A 23,062-nucleotide genomic window follows, 5' to 3' on the forward strand; every position below is an offset into this window, starting at 1 on the left:
TTTAGTACTTCAATACGAATACCACTTATGTTATAAGATAGTACCCATCTGTGATGTTAGTAACCACTCCTAATATAGTTATTAGTTTATTAAATTACATGATATTTTTAAGTTAATAGAACATGAGAAATGACTTGAATTCAAGAGTGGTTGTGAGTTATAGACCTTATGTAAAAATCTTCTGGAGATGATGGAAAGACTCCCAGGAAAATGCGTTGGCTTTCAATGTGGCTGGATATTATTCCCTCGTACCAAATGCTGTGCTGGTGCCGCCTCTATCTATGCACGAGCTGTGTGGTAAGCACGGGGCTCAGGGTTTGTCAAGTATCCTGCTAGGTGCTTAAACAAGATGAGCTAAGTTCTTGGTGGGGATTTTATTCCCTCTTCAATTGGAGGAGCAGGTTTCGTCACCGACGCCAGAGTGTGGAGTGTTTCAACAGGTTTTGAATGTGCTCAACTTGCTTCGTTGTACGTGGAGCCGCTCGTGTTTACCTCCTGTACTTGCCCAAGGCGAGGTTTGAGTGCTCCCAAGTTTTGTGAAGAGACTGTTCAGAAAGTTGACTGCATACACTCTGCCTGTGCTTAGTGGTAATCACTGGGAAAGTGCTAAGAAAGCTGAATTTCCATCCTGTTCCGTCACTGTTTGGTGGGAGCTGCTGAGTCATTTTTGCATTAGGTAAAAAGGAAGCTGGAAGGTTGAATTGACTTCTGTCTTAACAAATACAGGCAGGCCGATCAGGAGACGTTGTCAGATTATATGTGAAATCAAGACTGGTGCTTTCCCAAGGAGAATATGGATTTCTATATGGACCGTTTTACAGTCCAATACCAGACTTTATTAAATATTAAGAAGTGTTTTATAATCAAAATTAAACCACTGTATTGATAACCTTTTAAGCAATAATCAGTTTGACTTGTCTTAAATGGTCCAGATTTCCATTTTAACATCTAGTGATGAAGTAGAAAGGCTGTACAAATGCTTGGTACTTTAATTAATGGGGGCAATATTAAGCTTTGCAAGTCCTCTGGAGCTTTTGTCTCTGTTGGAGCATTCTCTGTGCTGTGAATCTTCCCTAATAGTTCAAGCAAATGAACTAAAATAGCCTTTGGGCTATTTTGTTGCACTGTGTTGTTGGAAAAAAATTAATCCTGTGCCATTTTACATTTGCTGTCTGTGAATCAAACTGTGAAAGCTAATTTAAAAACTTTCACACTTGGCTTGAATGAGGACTGTCAGTGCTCGGAGAATGTTAAATTGAACGCAATTAGCTCGAAGTGAGCTAGCTTGGATATACCCATCAGCCTCAGAGTGCACAGCCTTAATGACTGCTCTGATAAACTAACACAGAGGTTACAGGAAAGAGTTCAAAGGCACTAAGTTGCTGCTAAAAACTTGCTACGTATCGAATAGACTAGGGTTTGAAACCAAAACACAGAGGGGCAGGGAGGTTGTGAGCTGGGAAGCTGGATGCAGGACCATGCTGCATCGGTGAAACAACTGAGGGACCTGCTCAAAAATGTTAAAGCTGCTTTTTTTTATTTCCTTTTCCTACTTTTCCTTTCTTTTTCCTTTCTTTCTTTTTCCTTTTTTCCCCAAGTTTTCCCCTTCCTATGTGGGCAGCACAAGTTGGGCAGCTATATTTTTGGTTCATGAACCCCACCATAGGCACCATTCCCATCTCATGTATTTACAGGGGGTGGCGTACAGTCAAAAACTTCCATTAATTCTTCTTGCATGAATTTTGTGTGCATGAGTGCATACGTTTATGGGTGGATTTGTACATATGTGCACGCTATTAGTGCGTGCAGTGTTACAGCACATATAGGAATTCAGAAAGAATCTCTGAAGACGTTTCATTATGCATGTAAATATATTCAGCAGAAGACTTAAAAATAACTTTAATGGGGGGAAAAAAAGAAAAATTATGCCATTTGATATGAGGGATCTATTTTGAACAGTAGTGTATGCACAGTCTGTTTTCTGCCTTTCCTTTCTTGAAATTGTTGCCTGAAATATTATGGTGAAATGCAAAGGCTTTGCTTTAGCTTTGATTTGCCTTTTTGCTGAATGCTGTCAGGATATTTTTAAATAGAGAGTAAAATTGGAGCTTGGTAAAAAAAAACAAAAAAAACAAAACAAAACAAAAAAAACAAATATTTGGCACTGAGTTTCTGTAGAAATGGCAGTCGGGATATGACTTTGGGCTCATAAGTAAAATTAGATAAAATCACACATCTTAATGATGATTTTAAAATATATCTAAAACTATGTAAATGTAATTTTTGCCTTGATTTGGGTAGTTATGTGGGCAGCAGGGGGGATGGTTTGTAACAGCCATATACATATAAAGCCGTGAATGAACTTTTTCAATCTGTTTATCCAAATGTTCTCTAATGGATAAGAATAGAATCAAATAACCGCATGTGTAAGAATCTGGGAGTTAATTATTGAGCTTCGTACAGATTTGTTCATCAGATAATATTCTGAATGCTCAGAACTGCCTCGTGGTTTGGTTGGTTGCTGCCAAACGACAAGGCCTGTGTACGTGTGGTTGCTTGTACTTCGATGCCACTTGTTCATCACATGCATCTCAGCCCCGATAGGAAGGTGAAGATTTGCTGGGATGGGGAAAAGGCTTTTATTAGTATCAAATGTTGGCTTTGAGAAGGTGTCCAACCCCTTAAAGCATTTGCTGCCAGTATGACGTTTTCTTAACTCATGAACAACTTTTTGAAGATTTCTGTGAAGGTTTTTGTGGATGTGTCAGTTCTTTTCCTTGCAGTGTTTTCAAGCCGTTCAGCTCTGGCAGGAGAGAGTCCCCGCCTCATGGTGCTGACTCCCGTGCAGGTCCTTCCTTCAGCTTCTTCGTCTCTTTTTCCAGCGGGAGCTCCATGGCAGAGTAAGGCTTCCATCACACTGGGACATCTCTCCTGTGGGCCTCAAGGCATGCGTTCCCTTCTGCTTCTCAGTGTGTCCTGGTGCTGGGTAGGCAAAGCAGCAGACTTCTGTGCCCTGCTGTGGCATTTGCTAGGATCAACCCCAGCGGGTTGTTTTGCTGTAGCGTGGGGACCGGCACCCCACTGCTCTGCCCTCCTGCCAGTGCTGGATCCGGCATCGCTGCCGTGCTCTGCTGTGTGACGTGGTGGCAGAGAGTGCTGCCAGCCCTCGATGTTGCCTCGGTGGTGGAGAGGAACCAGGGAAATCAGATGCTTTTTGGCTTGGCTGAATGTCACAGTTGGTAAGGAAAGCCCTTGACTCAAAGATGGACCGCTGTGCCTTTGTGCATGCTGTTTGTTTTGCTACCAAAGTAGTCAACTGCTCATAATAATGGGAGCTCTGTGAGCGTTCAGGGCCTCAGCACTTTTTTTTTTTTTTTTAAAGTACTTTTTGATACTGCTTTGAAACAAACGGACCAGAAAGTTGCAGTTACAAGCAGACCTCCTGTTTTCTTTCCTGTCCTTCTCTTCCAGCCTCATGCTGTGAGGTGGTCATCTCTGCTGGATCCTCATCTTGTATTGCTAAGTAACTTTTTTTAGGAGTAGTTGCTGAAAGATTGCAGCTTGCAAGCAGAATTCAAGAAGACGCTGCAATATGGTTGTCGTACACCCAGGCTGCCTCTTCTTACTGTATGTTATTATACACATAACGTGTAAATTACTGTCGAAGATTTGAGTACATCAGTAAAGAAACACTGAATTTAACATTGTTGAGATGGAAGAGAATGGAATGCAAAGTTGTGTTTGAATTGAATAAAGGAAACTTGTCTTCTGAGCAAGGTGGGAGGAGGAAGGGACGATCTCATGCCTCAGGGCAGCAGAATGTGGTCTTGAAGATTGAATTTATCACTGCTTCTGCTCTGTGACATGGAAGATATACTTAGATTTGGTAAAGTTATAAGAAACTAAATAGAGAGCTCAAAATGGGTAATGTCAGGCAACCTTAGCAAGAGATGATGCTACCAAGCCCAATATAATTAAACCAAAATACCCTACCAGTAACCAAAATACCTATCTATCTATATAAAAAAGCTCTTCAAAAAATAACAAAAAAGATTGTAATATCTTTTTTTTTTTTTGTGAGATACATTATTATTTTTTGACTAGAAATTTGTCGTTGCATTTTAGTCTACTATAATTTGCATTTCTTTGAATGGATTTCTTGAATTGATACATTACATATCATAAATTACACTTGCTGCTGACTTTATACTTCTAATTTATAAGTACTTAAAGTGTCTTCTGGCACTGCGGTTGGAAGTAAATTCAGAAAACCCCTACAAGCTTGGATTGCAAGCAAAAGCAGCAGTATTTTTAGAGTGACCAAAACTTTTTGTTGCTGATCTGATAGCATGTCAGTAATCTTTTTTGACTGACTTTATTGCCAGGCATTAATCTATACTGTTATTATTGTGAGTGTAGTGGTTTATCTGCTGTTCTTTCTGTGATTTTTGGAAAAAGGATATCTAAAGATGGGATCTGGTATGGATGTTTCAACAACTAAACAAACAAAGCCCCCACCCCCTGCTCTTTTTTAAAATTAAAGAATATGATGCATCTTGGGCTTCTTAAAATCTAATTAGGATGAAGAATTTTCTGCAGATGAATCCGTGTAAGGGCTTTGCAAGAGGAGGGCAATCAAGTAGGGATAATTAGAGTTCCTATTTAAATATGCAGAAAGCAAAAAGCGTATCTGGAAAAGCAGAGTGAAGTTATATCAGCGTAAGACTAATGTAAGAATGATTTGTAAGCAATAAAATCACATCTCCCTGACTTTGTAAGTACAAAATAATAAGCAATATGGAATAATGGAGGCTGTAATAGTCTGGGTTATAAACCTAGCGATACGCTCTTTCCCCATTAGATTTTACCAAAAGGGGTTAGATTGGCTTAACACTGATAGTGGTTGAGCTAAGTGAGGATTACAGGTATTTGAAACCTGTGGGCAGTGAGGGAGGAGAGTAATTGCTGAAGATAATCGTCCAGTGGTTAGCTCGGAATAATGGCACCAAGTTGGTGGGACACTGGTCTAACTTCTGCTCCACCTGAATGTGTGAAAGCTTCTGGAGGAAGGAGATGTAAGTCGTATACGTGAGTTGTTTAAAAAGGTTTGATGAAGAACGTGCTGTTTAGAACAAACCCTCCTTGGTAGGGAATTGGGTAGGATGGTCTTCAAGTTCTTAATCATCTCTGATTCCTGCAACTCCGTCATTATTTTCATTAATTAACTTCAGTGGGTAACACAAACGTTGCGCGTCTTCCGAAACTAATATTATTGCCGCCTGCTATTTAGTTGTGGAAGTGAAAACAAAACAAACCAAAATGTTAAAGTCAGACACGGGCTATAACTTCACTGAGCACTTGCTTATCCCAACAGCTCTAACTGGATGCTGAGTGCAGTCTCACATTGCAGTAGGTGTTCTTCACATTTCAGCTTTAAGCTCAGCTGCTGAACCTACGAAGGTTTTCATTGTAGCAGTCCTTATTTAAGAGTAAATGATATTACCCCAGAACATAACGTATGTCATTTGAAGTGTTTTTAGGTGTTTTAGGAGAGCAGGTATTTTAGGAGAGCAGTATACAAGGTCAGTCAAAATCTTACCTATTTCTAATTGATTTTCTTTTCTGTACTGAAATGCTCTCATTTGATGGTTAATCCTGATTGCTCTCTCAATTTACGGTTCTTGTTGAGACTGTGTGATCAAAGACGCTTTAACACAACGTCTCAGATCTCCACTGCAAACAGGAAGCCCTCTGTTTGCTTCTGTGTGACTTTCATCTCATTTGTGTACTCACTGAAACCAGGGGCACCACTGCAAGGTCAGGCTTGGGTGCGTGTTCAAGTGTTCGCCTGGCGTTACGGATACGTACTGCTTTGCAGAACCAAGCTCATAAACGAGGGGCTGTGTGCTACCTCCCTCTAAAATATGGCTTGGTTTCTGGTGTGCCAGTAACTTCTGTTGGGGGTACTGGAGCCGAAATAATTTCTCACTGTGTGCTGTTGCACAGTGCTTTGAAACCCAGGCTGTGTTGTTGATTCGTACTGTGATTCTGCAGAAATTTGGATTGAGTGCAGATACACAAAAGATGTACAAAAAAAATGAGGGTGAATGCATGGTTTCAGTCTGAGAAGCTAATATGTGAAGAGTTCAAATCTTCGATATGGATAAAATTCAGATTAGTTCGCTTAACGGTTCACCTGGCCCTAATGATACCTAAATTTAGAACTTGCAAGCATCACTGGCCTGTAATCAGAATATGTTTTACCCTGCATAAAGTAGAATTACGTTAGTCAATTCGTGTTAGCCAAGTCTGAGTTCTGTGTCTGGTTGGATTTACTTGCACTCTGCTGATGACAGAGCTCTGTTTGGCTTTCTGTTTGACCTGGATGTGTGCACCTTCCTCAGTCCTGCCAATCTTACAGTGCTCAATGTGCTCCCGTTACTGAAAACCCAAGATCCATGGACCTTTATTAGATTACAGAGTGTATTTCTTGTACCTGTAATATTTACCTTTGGGCATTAGGATTTTTCTTCCTGGGAAATAAACCGGTACAGGATTTTGTGTGAGCTTTACTCTAACCTCACTGAAAACTCCTGAAAGAAGAAATATGAGGGACAAGAAGACATCCAGGTATATCTTCATGGGAAAGTCTTTAAAGGAAAAAAAAATATAGTGAACATATCTGTCTCTCTTTTTTTTTTTTTTTTTTTCCCCAGTTAAGGAGTATATTCCTTGTAAGTAATTACATGGAAGCCTTTTAATAAAAAGAAGATCCCACCCATGCTTTGGCCGAATAAATGTGCTTTCTATAGCAGTCTGTCCCTTCTCTCTGTATTAATTCCAGAGGACTGCTCTAAACTGACATAAAGCTTTTTCATCGTGGACTCGATTTTGTTGGTATGCAAAGAGGGAGGGTAAGCCCAGCATCCTGCCTTTCATCCTCCTGGATGAGGATTAAGCCTGATCACAGCTGCAGAATAATGCAGATCCTAGCTGCTGGGCTGGAGGGGCAGGGGCGGGCAGCACGGAGCGAGGGAGGCAGCCTGCCGCTGCCCTCGGAGACACTGTGCTTAGCACAGGAGACACAAGAAGCACGTTCTCACAAATCGTTTTCCTTGACCTAGTGGATCTCCTTGCATTCCAGTTTATGCTCGCTGTCTGCCAGAAGCCTTCTGTGACGTGGCGTGTGCCCTCCCTTACTGCAGGATACAGCACAGCAGTGTCTTTGCTAGATGAGAGCACTTCTTATTAAATAAAGGCACAGGTTTGCTGTTGCCCCCATCTTCCTTTTTTTTTTAAATAGTTAATTTTCATGCTTTTTTTTTTTTTTTCCTTGTATTGAAAGGAATGCATTGAGTTTACCAGTAAGAAAAGCGCGCATGGTTTTTGCACTGCCTGCTGCTTTTCTTGATGATGCATTAGGCAATGGATTCCGAAATGCTGCTGGCTTTCCCAAAAGCTTGCAGATTTTCACCAGTGATTTTTACTGTGTCTCTGTAGATAGCCCATAAATGCCTTGCAGGTCAACAGTTTTTGAAATGGATAAAAGTGTGCTAATTCCTTCAAGGTAAATCAGAGGGATTATGACATCTTGGAAGAAGAAACTGCCAGACGGCTCATGAGCAATACAGCTCGGACTGACCCAGTAGCATCTCTAAAGCTTCCGATAAAATTGCCTGAGGAGTCTGCCAAGAAGCCAGATGCTGCTGCTGGAAAAATACCTTCTGTAGCTTGGCATTTGTCCTGTAATTGCTTCCAAGAGAGAATAAACTGTAGCATGACAGTGGAAGGTGAATGGTTCCTCCTTGCATGCTACTTGGGTGATTTTTAAAGATGTTTAGAAAATACGGATGGTTTTGTGGTGTGTTACCACTCAAGGAGGTGTAGTTTACTTGTCTAGCTGCTTAACAGTTCCCCATCCAGAATAACCAAGAACATCTTTTTATTTGTATTTTTTTTCCTGACACTGTAGCCTGTCAGTGGCTTGATTTTTATTTCTTTATTTATTTTTCCTTCCAAATAATTCCTTTGGCAGAGTCCCTAACCTGAGCACTTAGCCTTTGGTCCCTTGAGTGCCTGATGGGGTCCCCAGAGGTTTCCAGCTGTATGGGTAGGGCAGAGCGGAGGCTGATGTGTCCCCCCATACAGAATTAGGGCACAGAAATCAACAGGCCCCCCTACTTCCAAGGGTTACATTGCTGGCTGTGGGCTTCATTTTTTTTGTTTTTCCCTTGGTATTTTTTCCAGCAGTGGGAAATGCTGTATGTTATTATTTAGAAACACAGCTGAACATTGCCCTTGAACAGAAAATGCTTAGAGCCTGACTTCCTATGGGGCTGCTTCTTCACTTGTTATTTTGGTTAACATTCCTGCTGACACAAGGGAGGTGTTTGGGGAGCTGTATGCAAGGTACTTGGATACGAGGCGCTGCGAGCACCAACATGATAAGAGCAGAAAACTGAATTCAAGGAAGTTATTTGAAATGTCTCTGGTAAAATCTAGCAGCCGTCCTCAAACACTTCTGTTTGAAATCGCTCAGAAGGCTGCCTGACGTCCTCCTCACCTGGCAGAGGAATCATCTTCATGAGTGATGTTCAAGGTTTGAATACTTGAGGGTTTACATGCAATTGTCAAAAGTATTTCTGTAACTAAAACTCACTTACTGATATTTTACAGTGCAAATTCATGCTTACAGTCCCAGGAAGCTTTTTGCTTTTCCCCTCTTCTCTTGGCTAGTCGGTGAACTTCAAACCCAGTGCCCAGACCTCTACTGGTGTAATTAATAAATCAAAAACCCATTCACAGCAAGGTGAAGCCCGTTGATTAGTTTCCCTAATACTTAACTGTCAGGGAACAGGGGCTGGGTGTTGAAAAATGGCAGTGACTAAAGTTGCTAGCATAGGGGATTTTGTTGTTGACATGAAGAAGGTTTGTTTTCCTTTGCTGTAATGTTAGGAAGCGTTCAGAAACCAAAGGGCAGGCTGTATAGGTCAACTGATGGGACTGAGAAAACCTGAAGGGAACCTGAAAAAGCTGGTGCAAATCCACCTGCATTTAGAAGGCTGGCATAATGCATTGCTTCAGATTTCACAGGATAGCTTGAGTTGGATCTTGTGGAGGTGTTGGGCTGCGTTTTGTTTAAAATCAATGGGAAGGTGAGTCCCAGTTCAGTCTGGCCTGCAATATTAAGAAATTGATCTTAAAATAGAATAAGAGGCTGAATTGAGACAGTCCCATAAAGGACAGGGGATGAGTAAGTTGCCTTCAACTTACTGTACCCCTTCAAAACCTGCTGAGCTGTCCAGGATATGAGACATTCAGTTCCATAACTTTTTCTTCAGTTCGAAGGCACAGATTCTGCTTGTGAGGGATTTGCATTGAAATACAAAACGTGTCTCTGACATTGCTGTTACCTTCTCCCTGGTGATGCTCCCGACTGCATACTTCCCCTTTTCCTTCAGCGTGATGATTGCACCACTGTGCTTTAGTAATCATTTAACAGCTCTAATTACAGAAGACTGCGATCCCAACTGTGTACTTTGTCCTTTTTCCCTTCTTAGTCTTCCCTCTGTTTCTTTGCTGTCGAGAGGATCACAAAAGCGCCGTTCTGCTTCGGAAAAATAAACTCCCAAGACCCAGCTTTGGTAACGTACAGATCTGCATTTTCCTATTGCTTTGGAGTTAGAGGCAGTGTGTTTTAGAGCTATAGGGGCCGGTTGGTCTGATGTTGTTTACATAAGTCTCGCCGGCATAACTTCACTGCCCCTAGTGCAGATACACCGGCGTAAAATTGGGGTAACTCCAACTCCATTAAAATCAACGGAGTTACACCAATAGAAGTCAGATGTAAGGCAACTGATCTTGTGCTGGTGTGGCTTTATTGACTCGAAAGGGGGCACTTTTGTGCTTGTGGGGGTTGGACGGCACCAGGCTGTGCTGGTAGCACTCGGGACTTTAATTTCTTGGTTGCTCTTACCCAACGTCAGCAGAAAGTCGTGTTCTTGTCTGCTTCGGGGCCAGCACCATGGTGATCTGGGGGGTGAAGAGTCTTGGCAATTCCCCTAGGAAAAGCATTTGTGTCTGTCATTGTCACTGTGAGCTCAGTTAATCTCTGCAACCCAAGCGACTTGCCCTGCTACCAGGTAACATCCCAGCCCCGCGGGGATCTTAGGTAAGAAACACCCTGCGAGAGCCTGCCAGCAGCAATGTGAGAGGAGTTGTACACCTCGGAGCAGGGAAGTACATGTACAGGAACAACGTGTGCTGTGCTCATCCCCCAGCAGACAGGTTTTCTGCTGCTCGCTCTCGGCTCCCAGGGCTGGAGTTACGCTCCCTGCTTTCCAGGCAAAGGAGGAGGAGCCCGGGTGCCGCTGCCTGATCGCACGGCGCGGGGTGGGACAGGGGCACGCAGTGATTTCAGGGTCTGCAGTGCTGGGGTTCTGCACCATGGTCATATGAAGTCTTTCAAAAAGACAAATTTCACGTTCAAAGCACTGAAAGAAAGAGTACAGACGTTTTTCCATTGGTCATCCAGCCATTGGCTCAAATCTAGATGCTTTTTCTTTCTTAAAAGTACCTGAATATCTTTCCTCAAAGAAACTGTAAGCTGCCACCACGTCGTTTTTCAGGAATGCCAAGTGGCATACACCTTGAGAGTGTGTTTCACACATTCCTTTACAGCAAAGTCTGTGTCTTCAGCTTCACATTCTTTTTCAGGAATGCTATCCTCTCTAATATAAAATAGAAACTGTAATATTCAATAGAAGTCTCAGTAATTTTCCATTAAAAATGGTGATGAAGTCAGTTCATGCCTGTGAAAAATGCCTTTTTAATCCAGTCAGCGTTTTCTGTGAGAAGGGAATTCCCAGCACTTCTGGTGAATAATTGGCGAGGTGGAGTGCCGCAGTCGCCACTACACGGAGTGATTTCCAGGAGGAATTTCGGTAATTATTCCCCCTGTCATTGGAATACTAATAAATATCCTACTTCGGAAATATTTTATAGGTCAGTTTTTGGGCGAGTTGCTCTTCTGGTGGTAAAATAGCCATAGTGGTGCTGTTTGCCCATCTGAGGAATGGGGTAACATGCCTGAAAGATGCCCTGGAGATGGAGCAATGAGGCAGACTGTGAACCACAATGAACTTACTAAAATGGGGTACTGCCCTTAGCTGTATGAAGGTGTTTTCGAAAACAGGCTTCATGTTTCCAGGAGATAAGAGAAGTATTTATAACTGCAGCTAAACCAATAGCAGCCGTATGCAAAGGACAGTTAATTATTGTTATGGTGGTTGAAGAATGAAGGGGGGGGTGGTTGTGAAGTATTGTTCTGGTATCTTTCCACAGGCATGTAGCATGGACAGCGTAATAACACACATTAATTTTCTATATATTATGACTGAACACGTTGTTACAGACTTTGCTTTAATGAAGTACATACAGAGCCATCTCCCCTCGTTGGCTTTTCTTTTCCTCCTCCTTTTCTCCTCTGTGTCAGTCTCTTCAGCTCCCTGTTTTGCCTCATCGTCCTCGTTTGTATGGGTCTCACTTAAGAAGTCTTGTTGACTGAAGGATTTCGGTGGGTTTTGGACCAGTCTCTTGGGTTGCAATTTTGAATCATTGCGGTGCCCCCCGTGAAAGGTTGAGGCTTTGACACCGAGTGGCTTCCTACAGGACAGCTGCCAGCCTTGGCCATGAGGGGAAGCTCTCCGTGTTCGGTGTCTGTAGTCAGAGGCTAAGTTTATGATCAATACCTATCTCTCTGGGAGCCGTCCTTCACGCTTCAACTGCCCTCAGTTTTCCAGGATCACGGCACTTTCTAAATAATTCTGTTACTTATATTTTGCCCTTTCGGTGCTTCAGGCTTTGCTTAACACCAAATCTGCGCGGGGCTGTTCCCTGATGGCTGATTGTGCTGGATGCTTTGGAGGAAAGAATTCCAAGGCCTCAGGGGTATAAAAGCAAGTGCTGAGGATGGCAGTACGAGGGGGTTTGATTTTTGTCATGGTGTGGGAGGTGCCATCCTCCTGTGGAGAACCTCCAAATCCCACTTAGGGGCTGTGGAGAACTTAAACACCTCGGGAATGCCGGGGCTTAGTTACAAATCCTTCCTGTGGCTGCTTTTCCTTTACATAAGCAGATGGAAACCGGTTGTAGGGGAGGGGACTTCTTAAGTTTTGAAGCCCTAGAGGAAATTAATAAATTCAAGTATTTTGAAGCCAGAGGGGAAGCATTATGATCGTCTTGTCTGACCTCCATACCTCGGGCCAGGGGAAGTTGCCTGATGACGCCTTCATGGGCTCGCTCAGGCGTGCTTGAAGAGCCAAATGATCTGACAAATTGTTGGAAATGTCGGTGTACAAATGAGTGGGGGAGGCAGCCATAGCACGTGATGGATTTCATTCTGCATGGCAAGGTACAACTTGTGCTAATCCCGACTGCAAAGCGAATTTCCCAAACTGCTTCCTCACGAAGGCGTTGGGTCTTACGCTGGTGTAGGAGTAGCAGAGTGCAGGCTTACGGCTTCTCGTGGAATTAAAAGCCAGTTAATTCCAAAATGCGCTGATTGTGTTCCTGCCGTATCCACTTAATAAGGGAACAGAAAATGTCAGTATTTTGTTAAAACGAAGAGCTCTGAATCCTCTTTAGGAAAAGCTGAGGCACGCACACAGCATTGCAGTGGCGGGAGCAGTAACGAGGCACACAGGAAGATCATTAGGAGCGGGTACGTGTAAGAGCAGAGATTTTTATTTTCTTTTTAAACGCAGCTAACAAAATTCTGTCTTTGGAGCAGGGAGGAGAAACGTGGCAGAGCTGATCAAAGATAATAGCATCTCATTGATAAAACACATGCCACGGTACTCGCTGCAGTTGGAAGCCCGTAGTATTTAACAACGGTGACCTAGATTGGAGGAGACAATAAAAGCTGTTGCGGTGAGGAGCAGATTGACTGCCGTTCTCATCTGGGTAATAAACAACTGAAATATGGACAGTGTATGGAAGTTTACTAACGTGGCTTACATAAAGACCTATGCTTTCGGAGGAACTGTCGCTGTAGCAAATTCAGTTTGAACTGTAGCTTGATCTGACAGATGTTTATGTGCTCCTATTACAAAGATCCCTATTACTTTATTCAAGAATCTATGAGCCTGCGAGAGAATGACCTGATTAGGTTTTAAAGTAAATCAATATGTGAACCTGTCCGAAAATAGACATGCATTTATTTTTAAAAATATTACTCAGTGGGATCGCCTCGAGGGAATATAGCCTTGCTATCTCATTTAAAGCTCTCCAGAAGTCATACATTGTTATTTTAAAATATTCAGTGCCATTCAGATGCTACTATTTCAGCTATCCTGTTGGAAGAAGCTGACAACAGGAGATGAAATTCTTGATGCTTTGTACCCAAACACAGTTTTTTAAGACACTAAAACTTGCCTAACTCTTGACCCTGTGGCTATTTTATATTTATTTTTTTTGCTGTTGTTTTGGTTTTATTATAAATGGACCTATTATATATATATGTATATATATATATACATATTTTTTTTTAAGTAGTTCCTGCTGGTGCTTCTTGCAAAGTTATTCAGTTACCCTTTGGGTAAAAATAAATCCAAGTTCTAGAAAAATAAACCGTCAATCCAGCTGTGACTTGAGAGATGCTCAAAGTAAGTGCCATTGAGCTGTAAAGACTGATGCATCCCCACTGTGCTGTAAAACCAAATATTAAATTGGGTTGCGTGCAGGGGGAGGGGATGGGGATGTGGCCTTGTGGGGGACATCTGTTCTCTGCTGTGCTTTCTCTCCCTGTTTGCTGGGGGGATTTCAAGCGTAAGTTAAGAGCAGCTCTGGCGATGGGATGGTTTCCTTTCAGCACAGCAAGGGCATTCATCTCTGCTGGGTCCCTGCAAGGGTGTCCCACCACCCTGGTGGAGGAGACAGGGCACGCTGCACCTCCCATGGCTGTGGGTCTGGACTTCACTGCCTGTAATCTGTTGATTTTGGGGTCATTGCCTTCCTCTCTTTCTCTCGTTGATCAACCTCCACTTGCTTTTTCCTCTTCTATTGTTTTCTTAACTAATAAGAACGTTAATTGAAGAGCTTTTAGTTTATTCAAACATTCCAAGAAGGTGTATTTAGCAGGCACTACAGCTTTGGTTTGTAAGTTGATTTTTTTTTCCTCCCTTCCTTCCTTTTTGCTGTGCTGTACTTATTCAGGCTCTGTGGAGGAGGAACGGGGAATTTTGTATTTCAGAATCAGTTCAGCAGATTTTGAAAAGCTATCTTTGAATATTCTATAATACGCATACAGATTTGAAGAGCTTATTAAAGAAAACCCCGACACACTTCAGCAATATTAAATCACTTCAGATAGCACATGGCAGTGTAATGTTACTGAAGCATTTTAAAATGTGAAAAGAGCCTGGATTTGAAAGTACTAGTGGCTTCGCAGCCCTTGCTGCGGAAAGTGATTTAAACAGTCCAAATTATTTCAATTTTGGAAGCATAATACTTTCTTAAATTACAGAGAAACGTCATTAGCAAATGTATTTAACTGTAGTTAATCTCTGGCCAGCTAATCAGCTGATATGCTGGGTTAATTTCTTTATTAAATGCTTATTTAATAACTGGGCACCTGTTCAGACAGCCCAGATGGACTTCCCAGTAATTGCACTAATAACTGAGAACTTTCTCACAAAAGGAAAGGACAAGAAGGTGATGCATGCAGCAAGGGAGCAGCGTGAGAAGGGGCTTCAGAGCAGTGGGGTCCTGCCCTGACCGGGCTGGCTGGAGCAGGCAGCTCACCCTTCAGAGCTGGAGAGCCCAGCAGTAAGACTTGGAGTAGTAGTTTGTTCTTTGTTTATTCAGCACTTACTGTTTGCCTTTACAGTGCCTACATCCCCCAGCATTACAGCCTGCCTCCTTCCTGCTTCCCCAGCACACTTCTGCAATTACTGCTGTGGCCTTGCAGCCAGCACATTTGTGCATCTGGCCAAGAAATAAATACAGGTTATATAAAGCTGTAACTTGCACCCTAAACCTTACCATCTCTCCCCTCGTAAGCAGTCCCATCGCATTTGAATCTCGTGAAAACGGCAAAGTTTAATTAAATTTTTTTGAGGATGCATATTTGCACATATATTTGCAGGAAAAACTGTTGGATGGGTGCTAAGAATGACAGCTTTGTTACACAGAGGCAGATCCTTTTCTGCCTGGAACATGCACGTTATCATAAGCAAGAGAAGTGGCGAAGTATCATGTTCTCAGTATGGGTAACGAATACATTTTTCATTTGTCTTTGTTCAAGTAATAGAATGAAAACAGTTGAAAGAGCGTTTGAGGAGCAAAGATCTGAATTTAAGGTTTTTATGTTTTTACCTTGTTGCATATAAGAACTGCATCCTTGCGGAGTGTTTTGCTGTTCGTGACATTGCCAGCTACTTCCCAGCTTGTAATCCTTGGCCTCCAGCTGCTGGTTCAGAAGTACAGGTCTTCTGTGCGCCTCGTGTGGCATATCTAGTCCTTGGAGACATCTCAGATATGCCAAAACATCTCCAATGGGAGTGGATGCGTGTGTTTATTTCATCAAATACAGTTGCAGGCAATAGAATCAGGGCTTCTCTGTCTGTAGACAGCGAATTTCATAGGTTTCTTCCCCAGTAACACCCCTCCCCACCCCACCATGTTTTAAACTCATAAAATGACTTATTTTTTGTTTGTTTCTTTCACAGCACACAAAAGGAGCGAATGAGATGAACTGTTTGGGTTATAGAATCTGAAAGGCTAAATTATTTTCTTGGCGAGACGTTCTAAATGAGCCTGACCGAGATACTGGATCTGTGTGAAGAGGACTAAGGATATAGGATGTCAACTGAGACAGAACTTCAAGTGGCTGTTAAAACCAGCACAAAGAAAGACTCCAAAAAGAAAGGTACTGACTAATTTCTCTGTATTATTACACATTTTCTACTCTAATCAGCTCTTATATCAACTACCTTTTATGCTTCTGTGATTCTTCTGTTGTCTATGCACTCAATGAAAGTAAAATTTGTTAAGTCTAGTGGAAGTCTTTCCTGGTCAGGGAACATGGGATTTGATTCTCTGACACAATACATTATTTAGATGTATTTTAAATGTAAGAAGGAACTTCTGTATTTCCCTTCAATAATTTTTACTTTGTTGCAGTTGTTTCAAAATGAAAACACACTTTAAAAATCACTTTTAGCAAAAGATAGCTGTTTTCTCTGATGATAAATATTTTCTTTTAAAGGCTTTGTTTCTGTTTCATTTTGGAACTTACCGGAGCTTAAATGCACTTTCTGTTGCTGAAGATTGAATCTTGCTGACGTTTTGTGAAGCTACAGAGAGCTCTTTAACTGTCTGTAGGGAGATTAACTGTAATCTAGTAAAGGAAATAGAAACAAGGAGGAGGAAAACCCAGATAAATAAGGAGAAGCTCCGAATAAAGGCATGGCTAGATGATTTCAGATTTATAATTACAAGTTTGCATCAGATTGTAGGGCAGTTCTTTGGGCAGATAAGCATGAGAAATGTAATTCTGTGAGCTGGTGCTTCTTGAGTAGGAGTTCTGTTAGATTTTGGTAGGGATGTTTTTTCTTACATTTCTGTGGATGTTTTTTATTGCTTGTGTTTTCAAATGCCATTGAACTTGGAAACCGAAACCTTGAACTCTTGTGGTAATTTATGTTGTTCATTGTAGCTGTCTGTGGTATTTTAAACCTACAGAGATAATGAAGTTGAGATTGAAGCTGAATTTAATATATATTACTCAAACTAAAAGGAAAAGTAGTAAAACAGCAAAAAGAACCCTTAAAAGCCCTTTAGACCCTCGTGTGAGCCTTTCAATTCATCACTATGTTTCTTTTTGCTCATACATAATTTAACCATTTCTTTCTGAGGATTTTGCATGTTTTTCTAGATGAGGATTTTGCTCGCTTTCGCTCATATTTATGTGTGTGTTGCAAATGGTACTCTGTGTGTATTGCAAATCATACTTTGCTAGGTACCTGATAATAACCTGTTCATCTTCTGGGTAGACATACCTTTTACTGTGGTCATTCTACCAACCTGCTAATTAAGTCATTGTGATTGCTATAGTTTTTGTATCAGAGATCTTCACATTAGGTTTTTGTAAAAGCCACAGCAATTAAACATTTTAAGCACATATTTGGGAAGATGGTTTAGTGTCCTTATTGCTGCTCTAGGCCTAAACTCACAAGGAAGAAATGGTTCATTTGAGATAAAAAGGAGGCTGTGCCAAAATAGGGGAACTTTGATGTAAATGGGAATGTGATCTGAGAGAGATGCTCATCAAGGCAAGTAAAGAAAGTAAAGCTGGATATACGAGCAGCATTTTGGGGCAGGCAGGCAAACTCAAAAATCTCAGTTCTTTGCAATACAGATAACATCTTTTTGATGTCTGTCTTCTGTGTTTATTTCTTCTGCTGGAGGGTGATACTTCTGAAAACGGCAAACAACTGTTTTTAGAAACTTGCTATTTGTTAATAAAATATTCAATATACGTCTTCTAAAAACACCGTCATAAATCATAATAACTGAATGCTGCTCTGCACAAAATCTGATTCTAGCCCCCAAATGGAAATTCTGAGAATTACCTTCACTGCTGAGAAAAAGTATAAAATATGTCCTGTGGCAGCGATCAGAGCTCCGTGCAGCACGTAGAAGCAGCCGAGGAACTGGAAGGGACAGTGTGCGGCAGCAGCACATCTCCAGAATTAATCGTGTTCTGTATTGTGCGTGCATGTCCGATCTCATCCAGCCATCCAAAAGCCTCGTGGTACGGTGATTGCTTTAGACAGACAAGGTATACAGTTCAGACAGTGTTTGCTATTCAAATCCCATGTAGTGAAAAGTCAAAAGAAACTCGGTGTGCTCATTTACTCATGGCTGGATTGTATATATTTGTGTATATTTCAACAAATGAGCCTTCCTCTGTATAGTAGGGGTGATGGACATGTGGAAAAGCATGAAGCTTTTTTCCAAGTTCATTAACAGCAAGCACTGGCAGGTAGCAAGTACAAACATGAAGTTTCTAATGTTTCTAATCAATGAGTTTGATTATTCAATGGAACTGAGTATTCCCAAGAAATTAGCCCTTGCTTTATAAAGAGAAATTTCAGCTCTCATGTATTTCCAGTGAGTCAGGTTTCGTACCTCTGCAAGAGCCACGCAACCACGTCCATACAGCAGTGGGGAGGGAAGTTTGATAGTAGCTTCCTAACAGAGTGACTGTTCTGCAGATCTGTCCCATGCTGAAGATCTGGGGTGACCGAAAGGGAATAAGGCTTGCTGTAGAGTTAGAGCCTGGGACAGCATCCTCCTGGATCACAGCAGAGTATAGCATCAGTTAAATCTGTAAATCTCTGTACAGCTGTATGAGGATATATTAAGGTACTGTTTCTTACTTGAAGTGTTGAGATAATACAAAGCCTAATTCCTAGGATTTGTTAGGTATGTGAGTATCAAACATGATAAAATGTTAGATAAATGTAAACTGCTATTGCTACTGTAAGTACAATGGGCAAAAAGGAAATGGTTATTCAGGTGTGTGATCAGTGCATTTGTGATGTAGTGCCTATCAAGAGGTAAAGGCACTGTAATACCATTAATCAAACAATTTTATAGTCTGGACAGCTTAAAGGAAAAGTCTGGAAGGAGTTGTGTGATATTTAGTGGTGGCAGAAGCACCATCCTGCTGCTGGGGTGGGCTAACTCCTGGCAGCAGAGTGGGGTGTGCCTGAACCATTCTTCTATGGTTGCTTATAATGGCCTTTAGGTGGTATCACATTGATTGCTGCAGCAGTGGAGAATGGGCCAGATCATATTTGTGCTGTGTATGGCCACTTAAAAGAAGAAAAAAGTTACAGCATGTGCCCTTCACTATTTCCTCTTCCCAGAAAACGAAAATGGTGTTTGGTCTGCTGGCTTCTTCAGTCGCTGCAGGTTAGATACAAGTAAACTTCCTCATGCAAGCTCTTAATGAATTCAACTTTTGGTGTAATAATTATTTGGTGTTCATTGAGAATTTGTGACTTGCGGCACTCAGATGTATCGCTTTATGTGGTGGTGGGAAACACAGACACGTACCCTGCCTATCTAAGAACAAAGGCTTCTGGTGACAGGGATGTGGTTGGATTGCTGCTGCAGGTGGAGCACATGACATTAACGCTCCTGCGCAGTTACAGATTTTATAGGATCTTACTTTTAGAACAATTATCTCTTTCTGTAGTCATATGCAAAGCAGTTCTCTTACAAGAGATTATTTAAAACATTTCTCATTAGGCACAACGTTTTTACAGCCACAGGCTTTACAGTCCTTCGTGTAGCTTTGGTCTCTCTCTGTTATCACCAGAGCTGGTTGGTAAGACAATGTTGTTATGAGAGTTACTGGAAGGATTATCACTAAAGTTAGAACAAAAACCTATATATGAAATCCTCTCACCTGTTTAAGTAAAATCAGGGCTGCAAAACTCTAATGTGTACTGTAGGTAAGTTCAATACTCACACAATAACATCAAATTGTAATTTACAGTGTTAATGCTATCACCATGCATAATCTTAAAAAGAGGCTGTTAAAAGCCAAGTACTAATTTGGCCTTTTATTCAGCCAATATTGATCTGATGGGTAAATACTGCAGAGTTGGATGGGATCTTCTGGAAAAGGGACCTGGTCATGCTCCAGGGACACGGCAGGAATTTGAACTGACTTGAAGAGGTGAGCCAAGCTGCTGCTTTCCTTCTGAATTGCTGCTTTGTACTCCTTGTACTGTCACAGTGCTCAACAACTGAGGAGCTGTGTTTCGCTGTGACCTCCACAGCCCTCCTTTCTACACTTCACACCACCTTATGAGCTTACAGCTCAGTAGCTGTTACTAGAGGAGCCTATATTTCTGCAGCCCCGACCTCCAGCACTAATCTTTGTGCCACTCTTGTCTGATACCTCCCAGCAAATCCGTGTTGTTACTCCTGTTTGTGAGAACTTGCTTGAAGTCTAAAAGTTGTCCTGAAGAGTTACCATGCTGGTTTGTACAATGAAATGACACAAAATTCTCAGGAGCTCTATTCTAGGACTTTCTTATTGATTTTTTTTTTTTGTGTGATTTTGCCAACAATCATGGGTTCTTTAAGAACAGTGTAAAGAATTAATTACAAATAGACTTTACAGTAATTACAAATAGCACTGTTAAAGGCTGGTTGTTTTCCACTTGTTTATGTCGTCTGGTTCATTTAGAGGTGAATAAATATTACATGTTTGTAGCATTTAAGATAGGAAATCGGAAGTTTTTATTAGCCAGAGCTGTTAGAAACATAAACCGTTATTGCCTTTTAGTACGTGAGGGGGGGAAAGGCACTTTATAAACATGTATGGATTAATGAATCAAATTGAAAACAGATTTCCCTAAGCCTATTGGAATTAAAATTGATTTAGAAACCTCCTTGGGGGAAATGAGCTGCATTGGTGGTGGATCCACACTGATCCACCTTGGAAAATCCCCTCTTTTAAAATCTAACAAGAAACCTGAAATGAAAGGTTTGTAAAGAAGCGAGCCAGGCTATCAAATTTGAATGCAGATCTGCTTCTGCTTGTGGGAAGCCAGGAAGCTTTTCTAGGGATTTGATTTCTTCCTCTTGCACTTAAATTCTGTAATTATTCTATTTGAGGCTTAGGGTTTATTTATTTATTTGTGAAATCAACTCTTGTCAATCCCCTACGTGGAGGCTGTATCTGTAGTAAGACTTGTTTCAGTTTCCAAAATGGCAGGGACTTCCGAAAACAGAAGCAAGACACGGAAAATAACTCAGGCGTCTTGACAATCATCCTAACAATCTTTGATGCTAAGGATCCCCGTGGGCAAAATTCCCATTATTTAATAGGTTTCCACTGCAGTGCATGGAAAGCACGTGGCGTCCGGCAACAGATTTTGCAGCAGGCATGAAGACAAGTTGGGGATTGCCTTAACCAGCCCGTAAAACGTGAAAGCTAGAGGGGCTGTGAGGCACTGCAGCTCTACCAGAGCTAGGTGCCTTCTTCCAGGCAGGACTTGGGCACCTTTGATTTAACTGAAGGAAAAGGCAAGTTCCACAGCTGTGCTTCAGGAGGGAAAGAGCGAGTGGACTTCGCTCAGGGCACTTCCCAAAGCCAGGTAGGGAATCCTGCTTGCCCCAGGAGGAACAGAGGATGCTGCCTGCCAGTGCTTGGTGCAGGCAGATGTGAGTTTGGTCCTCTTGGGACCAGGATTGCAAAGAGCATAAGCGTCCTACTTTGTGTGTGCCCACTAATTAAAAGGAGCGCCGTGGCTCCAGGACCACTCACGTGTGTCAGATCGGGCCGCTGGCAGATCACATCTATTTCCTGGGCCTTTTAAAAACTAATGAGGGTCTGGAGCCCGTCTAACCATCTAAAGGAAGCCCTTTATATTCCCAGAAGCTAAACTGTAGTCACGCTAAGATCAAACAGGAGGCTTCTAGTTCGTTGAGGAGCCTCTGGGGATAAGCAGCCCTTAAACAAGGTTATGTTTTGTCATTATCAGTTTTGATCACAGGTGTCTAATGCAACCCAAGTCCTGCTTTGGGTTTCTTAGACCCCATTTGAATCTTATCTTCAGCCTAATCACTGCTGAATTTGAGAGGGGGGTGAATGTTTCTGGTTGACGTGAAAGTTAGGATTTTGCTGATGCATAGAAATCTTTTGCAGGTTCATCTCCAGGTTAGAACTTCAGCTTAAATGAGTAAGTGTTGAACAAGGACAGTTGATTTTTTTCCCGCCATATTACAATCAGCTAGCAACAATTAAAGCACCATCACTGTAAGGAGGTATTCCAAGTTGTCAGATTTGTTTGAGGTTCATTTGTGTTTCTGATTACCTAGCTAAGATTCGTGGAATCCAGCAGAATTCACATTTGATGTAAAGAATAATGTAAGAGGAGCTCAGTCAGGAGCTTGTTTCATTGACAGGGAGTGGATTTGCTTTGTTTCCTTGCAGTAGCTATATGAGTTCTTCAATAATTTATAGATCAAGTAACAGCAACATTAATTGATATACTAATTGAGTCCACATGCCTGCCTTTAACAAATCTCTTTTGTGAAGTGGTTACTGACAATATTAATTGCACATCTTTTGAGTCTTGTTATAAGTTATGAATTCATTCTCAAGTTGAAAGAGGGTGGGAAAATCATTAATTTTGACATTGTGTAGTTGTAATTAACAAGAGTTATCCAATAACCTATCATAAATTAGAGAGCTCATGAATTATATTTTAAATACTGCATTCAACCAAAGGGGGTCCGTGGTTGTGTTAATTGAAACGTTCTTAGAGGGAGATGGATGTTGTCTCTTGCTGCAGTTAAAATGTTTACTGTTGTTTTTAATTGAGAGACAGGTCTGCCTAAATGGAGGTTGGAGATCTGTTACTCTGCTGTTCCTCAGCGGAGGAATCAATAATCTGTGGAGTGCAAGAATAACATTTCCTGAGAGCTCCCGTTCCGTTATCATTTCTCAATATTTTAACAGTCGTCAAAGCATTTCAGTTGAAACCAGCAATTAGGAGCTTAGCGCAACGCGTGTTCTGCAGAGGATTTGACTCATGAAACAGTCATTAAACATAGGTAGGTGTTCCTGTGCTCCAGGGCTGCCTGTACGGTAGGAAATCTGCTGCTGGCAGTGAGCATCACCCACAAATCCTGTTCGGTGCTGTACATCGCTCCTGGCTTCGTCCTCTGCACCATTAGGGTATGTCCGACGTGTGGTTGAAATGCAGCAGGAGTGAGGGGCTGGGGCTGGTCAGGGGGTAGCACTTCTGCATTTGCAGTCACTGAAAAGGCTCCAAGAGAAGTTTGTGTGAGGACCTCTGTGAATGAGAAGTGTTATTTGGAGAGTTCAGGGAGGAAAATTATACCGTGGTGAATGCAACGGAGGAGGAATGACTTGATTCACCCAGATTAGTAGCTAAAATGCCTCAAGAGGTTTGGATTAGTAAAAGTTTTCTAATACTGTTCACACAGAAGTGCTCTACAGGGACACCTC

At 41.8% G+C, this 23,062-nt stretch overlaps 1 protein-coding gene across 9 annotated transcripts in view; it reads left to right on the forward strand.

Moving 5' to 3' along the window:
* The window catches only part of DAB1 (DAB adaptor protein 1), a 209,949-nt gene that overhangs the window by 90,723 nt on the left and 96,164 nt on the right, over positions 1-23,062 (forward strand). For all 9 annotated transcript variants that reach the window (XR_004253525.1, XR_004253526.1, XM_032191973.1 and 6 more), the window contains one exon: positions 15,729-15,928. Coding sequence is in view for 7 of the 9 variants with exons in the window: in XM_032191973.1 (XP_032047864.1) it covers positions 15,862-15,928 (67 nt within the window). In the remaining 2 variants the exon portion in view is untranslated. The remainder of the gene's footprint in view (positions 1-15,728; positions 15,929-23,062) is intronic.

The sequence above is a fragment of the Aythya fuligula genome, chromosome 8 (assembly GCF_009819795.1).
Source record: "Aythya fuligula isolate bAytFul2 chromosome 8, bAytFul2.pri, whole genome shotgun sequence".
Taxonomy (NCBI): Eukaryota; Metazoa; Chordata; class Aves; order Anseriformes; family Anatidae; genus Aythya; species Aythya fuligula.